Source organism: Prunus avium, chromosome 8 (assembly GCF_965620075.1).
Source record: "Prunus avium chromosome 8, drPruAviu1.hap1.1, whole genome shotgun sequence".
In the NCBI taxonomy this organism is placed as follows: domain Eukaryota; kingdom Viridiplantae; phylum Streptophyta; class Magnoliopsida; order Rosales; family Rosaceae; genus Prunus; species Prunus avium.
The window spans coordinates 6,502,520-6,516,186 of NC_142291.1; the positions used below are offsets into that span (position 1 = coordinate 6,502,520).

A 13,667-nucleotide genomic window follows, 5' to 3' on the forward strand; every position below is an offset into this window, starting at 1 on the left:
TCTTGATTAGTTGTTGAGGTTTTTTATTTATTTATTTATGTATAAATTATAAATTCTTGCCCCAGGAGGTACTTTAAATGCTTGTTTTGTGCAGATGTCGAACCTTATCAGAACCCGTAAGGCGATGACGAGTGCACAGCCTTTGCCACCCCCGGCTTCGACGTCACCTGTCAGTGCTCCACCACAGGTGGATGTTATGCAGGTTTCTCGTCAGGTCTCCCATGAGCCGGTGACATCTGAGTCATCAGTGGCGCAGCCTGTTAGCGCCAGACGGCGTCATCGCCCTCCCCACATGATTGCCACCACTTCGTCCGCTGCTGCTGGTGCAGCAGATTCACAACCAGGTAAAGATTTCCTTCAACTCCAGCTGTTTCAGACCAATATTTTACTAGGATTATATATTTAACATTCATGTGATATGTGTTTGCAGCCAAGAGGAACACCCGGGGACCTTGTCGCCAGTTGAAGACGGCGAAGTCCACCCGGGTTCACAACAGTCGTGTCAACATCGGATACGACGAGCGACATCGAGCTGCACCAACGGCTGACCAACATAGCTCATTGGCCCACGACATTGGTCACGTCGTTCGGACCCATTGTCCGATGAAATGGAAGTCTTGGAAGGTCATGCCTGACGAGATGCGGACGGTGGTGCGCGAACATATGTCGGTATGTATGCCTTTTAATTGTTTTGCTTTCAAATTTTATATATTTCTAATACTTAATGAATGAATGTCATTAATGTATTGTAGACGAACTACAATTTAGAGAACCTCCCCGACGAGTCGTTGGCGTACGTCAACAGACTCTTTGGTGAGAGGTACAAGCAGTGGAAGAGCGATCTGCACCATCATTTTATGGCATATGATGATCCGCAGGTCGCTCTTCAGGAGGGTTGCCCGAAGGAGCTTGAGGGGCGGGAGGATAGTTGGGAGTGGCTCTGCGGTCATTTTCAAGAGTTCGATTATGTGGTAATTTTTTTATATTAAGTTGAAATTTATTACATGTATTTTTTATTAATGTTTATTTACTTTTTTTAAAATTTCATTTAATTTTCAACTAATACGTTTTTTTTTTTGTATAACAGAAGAAGGCGAAAGCAAATAAGGGCAATAGGGACAAGAAGACTCTTCTCCATCATTCCGGTTCCAGGCCCTTCTCATATAGGATGGAAGCGCGGCGGCGGGTAATAATTATATCGTTTTTTTTTAATTTCAATATGTAATTAATATGAATTTGTTTTTTTTGTACTAACAATTGTCTTCTCTTGTTCAATTAAGGGGGGGTCCAAATTCCCGGAGATCGACGTCTTTGGCGACGTTTATGTTCGACCCGGGAATGAGTTGGCGGAGTCCCTTCATGTAAGTATTCTTTAATTTTAATTATTGTTTTACTCATGAGTTCATGGTTATTATATGAGGATTTTAATTAATATTTTATGTTATGTTAGGCGATGATGACGGAGAAGAGCCAGTTGGTTCTTCAAGAGTCTGCCTCCCAGCTTCCTCCCGATACTCCGCTCGATGTTGTGGATCCTCCACAGGATGCGGGGTTTCAGATATTGACGGAGACCTTAGATCAGACTCTCGGGAGGAGGCCAGGGACATATTGTCGAGGGATGGGGAATGCCAGACGGCGGGAATCTAGAGCCCCTCCATCGTCCCAATCAGACACTGAAGTGATTGCTTTGAAAGCTGAGGTGGCCGAGCTTAAGACCCAAATGGCTTCCCAAATGGCCTCGTATAATGCCCAGATGTCACAGCTTATAGAGTCCATCTCTCGGTCCGGCATTCCACTCCCGTCACATTTTGGTTCCTCGTCGACCTCCGTGCCCCCTCAACCAGAGCATGGCCACCACACTTCTGCCCATGTCGATGTCTAGACTTCCGAGCCGCATTTGCAAGATGACAACATAGATGTTACTACATTTTTTAATTAGTTTTTTACTTTCTTAATTACATTTTAAACATTTTGTCTTGAACTATTTCAATTTATATTATCTTTTCATTATGGTTTTTTATTGCAATTTTATTTTATTACAAAAAAAACATAAAATTTAAACTACATAAAATATAGTTTATTGCAAAAAAAAAAAACGTACAATTCAAATATATTTTATTACAAAACAAAACGGTAAAATTGAAATTAAATAAAATGTATACTTTTGCGCGACGACATTTTTCGTCGCGCATTTACAAACGGATAAATAAATTAATTTTGAAAACTATATATTTATTTTTGCGCGACGAAATGTTTCGTCTCTTTAAAGAAAATGCGACTAATATTTTTGGTCGCGCGAAAGTGAACGCGAGTATATAACTCCGTCACGCATATTTTTGGGACGCGAAAGTGCGACGTGTTTTAATCGTCGCTCTGTTTGTTGCGCGACGAATACTATATCGTCGCTATTACTCTCGTGAGACAATGTAGATCTCGTCGCGTAATACGTTTGCGCGACGAATAAGGTGTCGTCGCCATGTCAGGAGTGAGACGATTCAGGTATCGTCGCGCTTACTATGGTGAGACGAATATTTGTGCGACAAATAATTTTGCGCGACGAAGAATATATCATCGCGCTTTCAGAGTGGAGACGATTCAGGTATCGTCGCGCTTACTATGGTGAGACGAATATTAGTGCGACGAATACTATCCGTCGCTATGTTTGCGCGACTAAAAGTGGTCTTCGTCGCACTCTGCGCGACTCAACCATATATTTGTCGCGCAAAGTCAGTCTTTACGAACTTTGCGCGACGGTTGTTTTATCCGTCGTGCAAATACAATAGCGACTCGATTGTTCGTTGCACGACTAATTATTCTCCGTCGCGCAAAAGGGTAAATGTAGTAGTGACAAGTCAAATTCCGTCACGCAAAATCGACTTGCGCGGCGCGCAAAGACGTGCCGACATCACACCTTTGCGTGACGAAACAATCGTTTCGTCGCACATGATGTTAGTCGCGCAATAGAGAATTTCCGTCGCGCACAAGCCCAGTTTGACATGCACGCAGCCACGATGGACACCTTGTGCGACTAATTTACTCTTTCGTTGCGCCAAGTTGTGGCGCGAAACATCTGGAACACTGTTTGTTTTCCCGCTATTTATTGTGCGCGACGTATTGATTTTTTGGTCGCGCAAAACATCATAGGGCGACGAATATATCTTCGTCGCGCAAATCTTTGTCGCGCAAACGTTTTCATTTATAACCGTTGAATATTTTGTCCCATTTCTAGATCTCTGAATATTTGTTATTTGCGATTTTTGGTCTACCCTTTAGTCTACTTGCTTCTGACACTAGCACTAATCCTACCTGTTGCGACTGCAAGTGTAGAGCGAGTATTTTCTGCTATGAATATTGTGAAGAATCGGTTACGCAATCGAATGGGGGATTTGTGGATGAATGATTGCTTGGTTGCTTATATTGAGAAAGACATTTTTAATAGTATAGATGACGAGGTTGTTATGCAACGATTTCAAAATATGAAAACTCATCGAGGACAATTATGATTGTAATGAATAGACAATATAGACAATATGATTTTTGATGTTTTGATGTCTAGTTCGAAATTTTTAATATTTATATTTTGTGAAAGGCCCCCAGACACATGAAATCCTGGCTTCACCACTGTGGTGCCGTGTTGAACTGGAGTGGAAGAGGGAAGATGAACTTGAGACTGGTAGCATGGTAGTCACTAAGATAACCTCTGGTGGCTTTCGGTGGCTAGGACGAAGAGAAGTAGAGTCAGATGGTGTTGGTGAAGATGGAGGAGAGGATGATAGAATAGGAGGGAGAAAAGAAGTAGGTGTTAAATTTATAGTAATTAAATTTATGAATTTGTATCAAGTAAAACATGAACAGTGGTAAAGCTTGGCAACATGAGACAAAGTTTCATGATAATCAATCCTTTCCATTTGTGTATATCCCTTGGCAATGAGGTGAGCTTTGCATCGTTCAATTGTTCCATTAGAATGCCCATTGATTTTACAGACTCACTTGTAGCCAATGGCTTTTTTATGAGCAAGCAAGGCCATGAGGGTCCATGTATGATTAGCTTCCAAGGCAGCAAGTTCAATTTGCATAGCTTTACGCCATTCAAGATATTTAGTGGCTTCATCAAAAGTGTTAGGCTCAACAATGATAGTAATAGAAGCAAGAAAACTTTGGTGTTTAATATATAATTTGTCATAAGATAAATAATGGGAAAAAGGGTACCTAGTGCCGTGTTGAACCGGAGTGGAAGAGGGAAGATGAACTTGAGATTGGTAGCAGTGGTAGTCACTAATATAACCTCTAGTGGCTTTCGGTGGCGAGGAGGAAGAGAAGTAGAGTCAGATGGTGTTGGTGAAGATGGAGGAGAGGATGACAGAATAGGAGGGAGAGAAGAAGTAGGTGTTATTGGGGAGGAAGGGGTGGTAACTTGAGATGGAGAAGGTGTGGTCTCTATAATGGGGTTAAGAGATTGTGTAGATGCAGAAGCTGTAGGAAGGTCAGAAGGCTCAAATTCTGGGATAGGAAGAGGTAAGACGTTGGGCATGGTATTTGTGTGGGACAAATTGTAAGGAAATACAGTTTCATAGAAAGTGACATCACGTGAAGTATAAACCTTTTTAGTGTGAAGATTTTAAATTTTGTAAGCCTTTTGAGAAGGTGGATAACCAATAAAAATGCATGGTTTGGCTCGTTTATCAAACTTTGGTGGGTGTAGCTGCGACAGCGCTTCTTCAGGTGGAGGTAGGGCTCATGGGTTGTTTTAGGGTTTTAGTTATGTAAGGTTTGTGGGCTTTGTTTGGGATTATGGTTATGTGGGATAGTAGTTTTAGTGCAGCTTTTATCCAGTTTCGTTTTGCTTTTAGCGTGTTAGTTTGTTGCCCTCTTGGAATTGGTACTTTAGATGTCTTGTTGATATCTTTGATTGTACCATTGAAGTTTATGCAATGAAGTTTCTCTTTGACAAATTTTTTTATAAAAAAAATAAAAAAAATAAGAAGTTAATTTCAACTTAAAACAAACTAGTAAAAGTAGCAAATATTTCGGTAAGGGCTCAACATTCATTAATTTTAGTTTTTATTTTATTTCATCAGTTTTTAATCTAGAGGAAATTACATTCATAATTTAGCCACAAAGGGTCACTAGCCACAAGGACTAATAGAAACACATGAGGAATACACCAACAACATCCAGACAATAAGGTATCCCTCCAACCACATCCATAAACGGCCAAAGCACCTCCATCACATAAAGCCAATAAACTTGGATATACCAAGCACATCAAGTAAAATTAAAACTAAACTCTCATAAGGAGAGATAGCTAACTCATAATGAGTTGCTACAACTTATTCCAACTCAGAAAGAGTCAAACAAAAAACGTACAACATGAAAAGCAACTTGTGCAACAACTGCGAAGGAGCCGCGTTGTACTTTATTCATCATATGGGATTCAAATTTGATACACAAATTTGGTAGCCGTTGCATTATTGTTCCCAAATGTTCGAATTTTTTTGGTACTACCTGAGGATCCCTGGAGGAAACTTTTGAACCATTGCGCCGAGAGTTTTGAGTGTCTTTTCAGTCCATTGTCGTAATCAACATAGTTGACACCAAATCGAATAGTGTATCCTGAGCTCCATTCAAAACTGTCTGTAAATGACCATGCAAAGTATCCCTGCACATTAACACCCTTTCTGCAAACACAAGGAAACAAAAAGGATTGTATTCGAGTCAATATAGTGATTAAATAAAGGAAATGTAAGAAGGCTAGACCATACATATATAGCCTTAATTAATTTGTTGACAAACTTACTTCATTGCTGCTTGGAGGTAACAGAGGTGATGATAGTGGAAGTAAACTCTATTGGAATCATCAAGGCCTCGCTCAAGTGGAAAATTGGGAATATTTAACTCATTCACGCCTGCAATATAATCCCGTCTAATATGAATACTTTTTTTTATGTAAAAAAGAAATGTGCATTTAATTTTAGATTTAGAGTTTACAACACTTAATTGTATTTTAGACCATTATACATAAATGTGAAACATTGATGATGCAATTAATTAATGTTTAAAAGTATTGGTTACCATTCTCAGTAATGTATATAACTGGATTATTATACTTTTCCTTTGTGTAGAGCAAAACTTCGTAAAGTCCTTTTGGGTATACATACAACCAGTCTTGTGCAGGCTGCAATCCCATTTAAAGATTAGTGAGATTGTAAGGAGTTATATATATGTGTGGAAAACAAAAGATATGCATAGGTATTAATTGTCAAAATGCCAATAGCTTAAGTAAATAATTTGATGCGTACCCGTGGACCAATGGGGACGCCATCAAGCTCAGCTGCCACAACATATATGAATATGAATATTAGTATCTAATTATTCTAAGAACTCAATTAATTACTTGAAGTTTTCTATTTGTACTCACTTGTAATATTAACGTAAGGATCTGTTACGAAGCTTGGAGGCGTAGGTATAGTATAATTCGCAGGGTAAGCTTTTGCATAACTAGAAATATAGTAGTTAACTCCAATAAAATCATATGAGCCAATCAGTGACTTGGATTCTTCTTCCGTGAAACTCGGTAATCTTTCTTTAAGAATAGATCGCATGCATTGTGGATAGTCACCTCTTGTCAATGGATCCATATACCTATGAAAATATGAAAATTCCAAACGTGACCTTATAATATTATATAAAGTACTATTAGCTAGCTAGCTGATGTTATTCATAAATAAAGCATTTAAATGAGTTGATATAGGGTTTAGGTGAATTCATTTAAATGAGACATAAGGTTTTCCCTATTTTTCTTCCTTTTGTTATGATTTTCCTCCAGTCATCATAGGCGAATGCGTTGGAGTCGGATCTCCACCTGTGTTTTGATATCGGATCTCTACCACCATTCTTTTTGTGGTTTCTTCATGTTTGGAATAAGTCGCAGAGAATCCTTGGGTTTTCTATGTAGTTTTCAACTCTCCTTTTGTGAGTTTTTCACATCTATTTTCTCAGAGCTTTCCACTTCTCTTTTGTTAGAGTTTTATTTGTATTGTTATGGCTTAGTTTTTTCAAGCTCTTTTTAGTTGTTTTGAGTTTGCAATCTTAGTTGGAATGCATATGCTAGAGTTTCTTCGATCATGTGTGATTGTTAGTGGAGGCACACCAGATCTTCATTTTGATGTTAAATCACTCCGTTATTGTAATGATCATTTGTGGCTAGTTTGTATTGACTTTTTTGGCTGAATCCTGAATGCAATCTTAAAAATTTTCAACAAAAAAAAGAAAAAGAGTTGATATATATTAATAATATACTTACCATCCATACAAAAAATCCATAGCTTGAAATGCAGCATCTTTATCTTCCTGTGACTCCGAAGCGGGCTCAAACCAGCGTGTTACATGTGTTATTCCTATCACACCATTTTGAGATGCCTGCTCCATAAAGATCAATATTTATTGGTTGATTTAGAGCCATACAAAAATTACAACCATTGTTTTTCTTAATATTATGATGTTATTTAATAGTACGTAATTACTCGTAGGACCCCAATATTCTTTAAAAAGAAAAAATTAATTAAAGTACCTGAAACTCTTCCTTATATAATTTTACAGCAGCGGCATGAGCAAGGAGTAGGTTGTGTGTCACCAAATATGGCTCCTTAGCCGAATCTCCCCCAAGGCAGGTTGAGTCATACCAAGATGAGCATCGTCCTGGTGCATGGCCCCCAATTGCATAACCATGGAAACTAAGGCCATATGGCTCATTAAGTGTGGTCCAAAGCTTTACTCGATCACCAAATTCCTTATAACAAAGTTCTGCGTATGCTTTAAAATCATCGCTGTGTATGCACATTTAAAATCATATTTGTTATATATAGTAGTATTTTTATAATTACCTGAAATATTATACAGAGGATAAAATTTGTTCACTTACACAATACGACGATTTAAAAAACCACCATATTCGTCAACTAAGGCTTGGGGGACATCCCAGTGAAAGAGTGTCACGAATGGCTTTATACCTATATATCGCATGACCAGTAAAAGAAAATTAAAACTTTGATTATATAAGTGCATGTACTGTTATTATATGTTAGGAGGATTGAGATTGGTAGTTGTATCACCGTTGCGTAGGAGTTCATTGGTGAGATTATTGTAGTATTCGATTCCTTTCTTGTTAATTCCACCGCTTAGTGTTCCCACTAATAATAATTAAAACAAAATAAGAAAATATAAGCCAATAGGTATGGAGAAATAGACATTAAATTGAATAAAATATGTTAAACTATAAAGTGATTGGGTCGCAATAAAATATGTTGATACGGATTATCAACTTACTTGGTAATATTCTAGACCATGAGATAGAGAACCTATAAGAATCCAACCCCATATCCTTCATCATTGCCACATCTTCCTGTAATTACACAAAAGATGCACATTATAGGAAAGAAGCTAAAAATTAAGGATCTCATCTTTAATGTCGTGTGCTCAATTCAAATATATAAGCTACATAATAAAATTTTGTGATTTTCAAACTTTATAGCGGTGATATTGATCAACAGCAACATCTCCATTGCTGCCATCAGCGATCTTTTCTGCAATTAACCAAATTTATGATTTTAATTAAGCATAAAGTTCACGGAAGTCATATCAACTAGTATGTGTGTTTGTGTGCACGCGTGTTTGTAGACCAAATATATGCATACTACATGACCATTAGTAAATAAAAACACAAAGGAATTTAGCTATCTAAATATTTAAAGAGGAGAATGATGTTGGAACTTCTTATTTCTTTTCATGCGATGTGTCATTCCTCTTATATTTTACACAATATCTTTAGTGCATTAAAAACTTTGAATTTTATTTTTCACAGTTACACTTATTAAATGTCAAGGCCTTCTTCAATTTTTTACAACTTTGATGGGTAAGATCGTAGTTTTGACTCACACAAACTTGAGAACGGCATATATTTCTACGCAGTTCCCACTGAGCCAATTTAAAAACTTAAAACAAAATGAATTCGCTCTATATAATAGCTTTTGAAATGAAGTAGCTGGTCATCAATTTAACTAATTGATTGTTCAATAAATATAAAAACTAATCGATTGTTTGATTCAACAGACCTGGATGGTCGTGGGTGAAGGTATCCCATACGCTCGGTCCTTTACCATCTTCGTTTGCAGCACCTTCTACCTGAATTGCACATACAAATATATATATATATATAACACGATATATCGAATGAAGATGCCTATATGCATGCATGGGACATGCTAGATGATCTGAAACTGAAATCAAATTAAACCAAATTAAAGAGTAGCACTAATTAAGCTCTCAGAAGGCACTAACTTGGTACGATGCTGATCCTGCGCCAAATGTGAACTCCGGAAAAAGAATATCGAAATCGGTCCTATTGAGAGTTGCACAAACAACAGGTGGATCTGTCCTGGCAGCATTGGTATTTGCCAATGCAAGGCCAGGGAGAAGCAGCAGCACACAAAAGAGCAAAGAGCGGAATTGCAATGCCATAACTGAGTGGAGGGTTTTTGGTGTAGGTTTTCTCTTCCTGCTATATTGCATGGGCTTTATATAGAGGGAGTACGTAACTTCTACACGTGAAAATAATAAATCAAAAACGTTTTTATTTATTTTTCCTTTCTTTTTTGTAAAGTCAAGCGGGCTTTAAAGCTAAAGTAGGGGGACAGACACATCACGATATCATTCAATATGGAATCCCTTTTTTTTCTTTTTCTTTTTTCCTCCTTTATGCTGTCTCTCCTGGAAGCTCTTGCTCATCTTTATGGGTGAACTCTTGCTCATTGGTTCCTTAGAAAGTATTTATCTCTCATCAATAGTTGATCTTCGATTCAAAATAGACGTTAAGATTGAGAGTGTGAATCTCACTCATTGCTAATCAATTTTGAGTTGGATAATCATATTCTAATAGAGTATCATAAAGTATTATAATCAAGAACGTTCCATGCTAAAATGACTAAATTAAACGACTTGAAATATATTTTCAAGAGCTGTTCATCACCAAACTTGTCAACAACAATGAAGAAAACTATAACAGTGCTTCTGCACTACTGTGAGCAATTTGAAACTTCTGTGGATCTGTGGATCAGCGATGCTATTAATTAAGAATTAATGATTTATTGAAGCGTTGGCTCAATGCATGCAATTGACTTCTGCTAACTAATTTTCAGATCGCCTCCTTTGTGCAATCTCCACACGTTACATATAACCTGACGATGAGAAGGGATTTCCATGAGAGAGCTATAATGATTGGGGGAGATATTCCTATATTAAATAAAATATAATTGCCTAATTAAATAGGATTTAATTAGCACAATTAATTAATCTATGGAATATTTCTTTTTTCAAGTGCCCCCATTTTATTGGTTGCCGAAAATAGGTGTTCCTACAAATTTTTATTAAAATTTACACTGTTAAATTAAATTATTATTATTATTCTTCTAAGTGTGAGGTAATCGGCAATCTTTGTAAATTAACACAAGTACGCAATAGTCTTAAGTAGGGATGACAATTTTCCCCGCGAGTAAGGATCTTCACCAAATTTGTAAACACGAATTTCCTGCGACAAATGAGACAAGAACACGTGTACAAAATAATATTTGTATTAATGAAATTTAGGGTTACAATCTCTGTATTGAATCCTCTGATTCGATCTCCAAAGTGTTTAAAGAAAAGTTGTGTTTGATACAAGGGTCGTAGAGACTTGATCTTGATCAAACAAGTAGCACAAGGCTTGTTTGGGTGTTTGGATTTTTCTAGGGTGGAGGAACCGGCACGTATTTGTTGTGCTTGATGACTCTTACGAAGTGAGGTGAAGAATGCGGAGAGTTTTCTGTTTCTTCTGAGTGCTTGGGTGTCTAAGCCTTCTTTTCCCAGCCCCTTTCTTCTGAATATGAGCCTGGTATTTATAGGCAAAGAATTGGGCCTTGGTTTGGAATCCTCAATCTGAATCCCTTGATTTGTGGGATTGATTTCTGATTTGATTTAAAAAGACGACGCTTTTTTATTTGTGTGCGTCGTGTTTAAAAAATATTCAACAGTACCTCCATTTTTTAGTTGTTTAAGGCACTTATCCACACAAACTTGAGAACGACATATATTTCTACGCAGTTTCCACTGAGAACTTTTAAAAACTTAAAACAAAATGAATTCGCTCTATATAATAGCCTTTGAAATGAAGTAGCTGGTCATCAATTTTAAAAAAAAACTAATTGATTGTTTGATTCAACAGACCTGGATGGTCGTGGGTGAAGGCATCCCATACGCTTGGTCCTCTACCATCTTCGTTTGCAGCACCTTCTACCTGAATTGTATATACAAATATAAATTATATAACACGATATACCGAATGAAGATGCCTATATGTATGAATGGGACATGCTAGATGATCTGAAACTGAAATAAAATTAAACCAAATTAAGGAGTAACATTAATTAAGCCCTCAGAAGGCACTGACTTGGTACGATGCTGATGCTGTGCCAAATGTGAACCCCGGAAACAGAATATCAAAATTGGTCCAGTTGAGAGTTTCACAAACAACGGGTGGATCTGTCCTGGAAGCATTGGTATTAGCCAATGCAAAGCCAAGGAGAAGCAGCAGCACACACAGGTGGAAAGAAGATTTTAGTGTTTCGATTTATATATGTCGAATTTTGTAAATGAAAATGTGGAAATTGTGAAATGATGTCTATTTTGGTGGAAATTAAACTCGGGAATTTGATACCCAAATTTTCAAAACTTTTTCCGCTCATCGATTAATAAATTTCGCGCTTAAGTTGCCAAACAAGGGAATTATCAATTTCTCCTCTTAAATTCCTGACTTTTAACTAAATTTCGAGTTATTTTCCCGCATCCAAATGGAGAGTCATATGAATATTGAAGGTATGAAAGTGGGAATGAGGGGAAAAAGCTTAACGGGGATGAAGAATAAGATTTTAAAACATACATTGCTTCCCTCCAACTTTATGCAAATAATAATTTGACACATGTATAAAAACAATGCATAAAGATAAAAAAAAACCTCTACACAAATGTCAGCAACACCTATCCACCCACCTGTCTACGTGCCCCCACCTTCGATAAAGAGATAATGTGATTCCGCTTTGTGATCACAGCTTTGGAAAATGTTGATATGTCAACAACACTTTAATATTTTAATGTCTGCGGTCAATCAAACTCAAATCACAGAAGAGGCAGAGAGGGTCGAACAAGAGCAGGGGCAAACCGGTCATGCTGATCTAATTTAATGCCTTCTGTCTTGTCAAAGCATGGCACTCTGTGCATGGTTTATCTTCTTTGCCTTTTATTTCCTTGTTTCTCTTGGTATTGGCCTCGGGTTGTTGGTTTTTTTTTCACTTGATCGTTGGACTTATTTCAACAAAACAATATTTAAAGTATAGGAGCAGATAAAACTCGATTATAAAAAGGCGGACAAACTGTTTTGATCAACTGTACTAACTCATTTATGCTCGTTCGTTAAATTTTGATTATCACAAACTCAAAGCCAATAACATTTTGCACAATTTTATTCTGTAATTAGGCCTTGTTTGGAGAGCAATTTCTTTAAACTACTACATTAGTAGGTCATTTTGCAATTCAAAGCATTTTAATTATGAAACTTTTGTTTGGTCAACAAACCTGTGTTAGTTATTAACTTTTTTTTTTAAGTTCTAATGGAATTGAATGATGTGCTTAACAATTATCAATCAAGATGGACATAGTAAAATTGATATAATGAAGTTGGTGGAAACAATACCAATGCTCATAAACACATATACGCTAATATTCAAAGTCTGAATGGAATAAATATTCAAACTCTACTGGTCATAAGTTCCGTATGCATTAGTGTTATTATTATTGTTTTTGCATATCGATTAAATTTGGCAAAACTATCTTTGAATACATGCATTATGCATATGTAATTGATTGATATGCAACCAAAATACATAATTGCTGGCACATATCTACCAAACGGGCCCTCATCTTTTTGAAAAGAATTATAGGGCCTTAGGCACCACAAGCTGCATGTTCTTGAGTTAACATGTGTAGCATGGCCTTAGGTACTTCAAATTTTTGATCCTTATATCAGAAAACTTGAGCAACATTATCAAAATTATTGAGAAGAAAGGGAGGGAGACATGATAATGTGATTCCGCTTTTTTATCACAGCTTTGGAGAGGAATATAAATTTTATTGCATCTTTGTGTGACTTCAAAAATTCTGGAGTGTGGGAGGGTGGGGCGTAACGGAAAAAGAAAGTACATTCAGATTCCTTCTATGGCTTTCAACACCAAGAGAGGGTTCAATTTTTTATTATTATATTTTTCAAAAGTACATGCTGCACCAATCTTTATCTACTAAGAATCAGATTTTTTTTTTTGTTGAAAAAAAGAACGAATTACTATGTTTTTCTCTTACATTGTTTTTCTCTTACATTGTTGAATAATATGCAAGTAATAGAAATAAGATTTTAAAACAGACATTGCTTCCCTCCTACTTTATGCAAATTATAATTTGACACATGTATAAAAATAATGCATAAAGATAAAAAACCTCTACACAAATGTCAGCAACACCTATCCACCCACCTGTCTACGCTCCCACCTATCCACCTAAACTCATTCTGAGTGCTTGAAGTTCAGTGG

General features: G+C 36.9%; 1 protein-coding gene across 1 annotated transcript; it reads right to left on the minus strand.

Annotated features, from left to right (window-relative positions):
• Positions 1-5,275: 5,275 nt before the first annotated feature.
• LOC110764649 (cyanogenic beta-glucosidase-like) lies at positions 5,276-9,567 on the minus strand. The gene is made up of 13 exons (XM_088246332.1): positions 9,337-9,567; positions 9,111-9,180; positions 8,524-8,582; positions 8,326-8,401; positions 8,112-8,189; positions 7,922-8,009; positions 7,571-7,826; positions 7,304-7,419; positions 6,419-6,642; positions 6,300-6,331; positions 6,073-6,175; positions 5,798-5,906; positions 5,276-5,678 (listed from the first exon to the last, which is right to left on the minus strand). Exons 1-13 carry the CDS (start codon positions 9,565-9,567, stop codon positions 5,435-5,437), a joined length of 1,686 nt encoding a protein of 561 aa, XP_088102458.1. The 3' UTR covers positions 5,276-5,434.
• Positions 9,568-13,667: the final 4,100 nt, after the last annotated feature.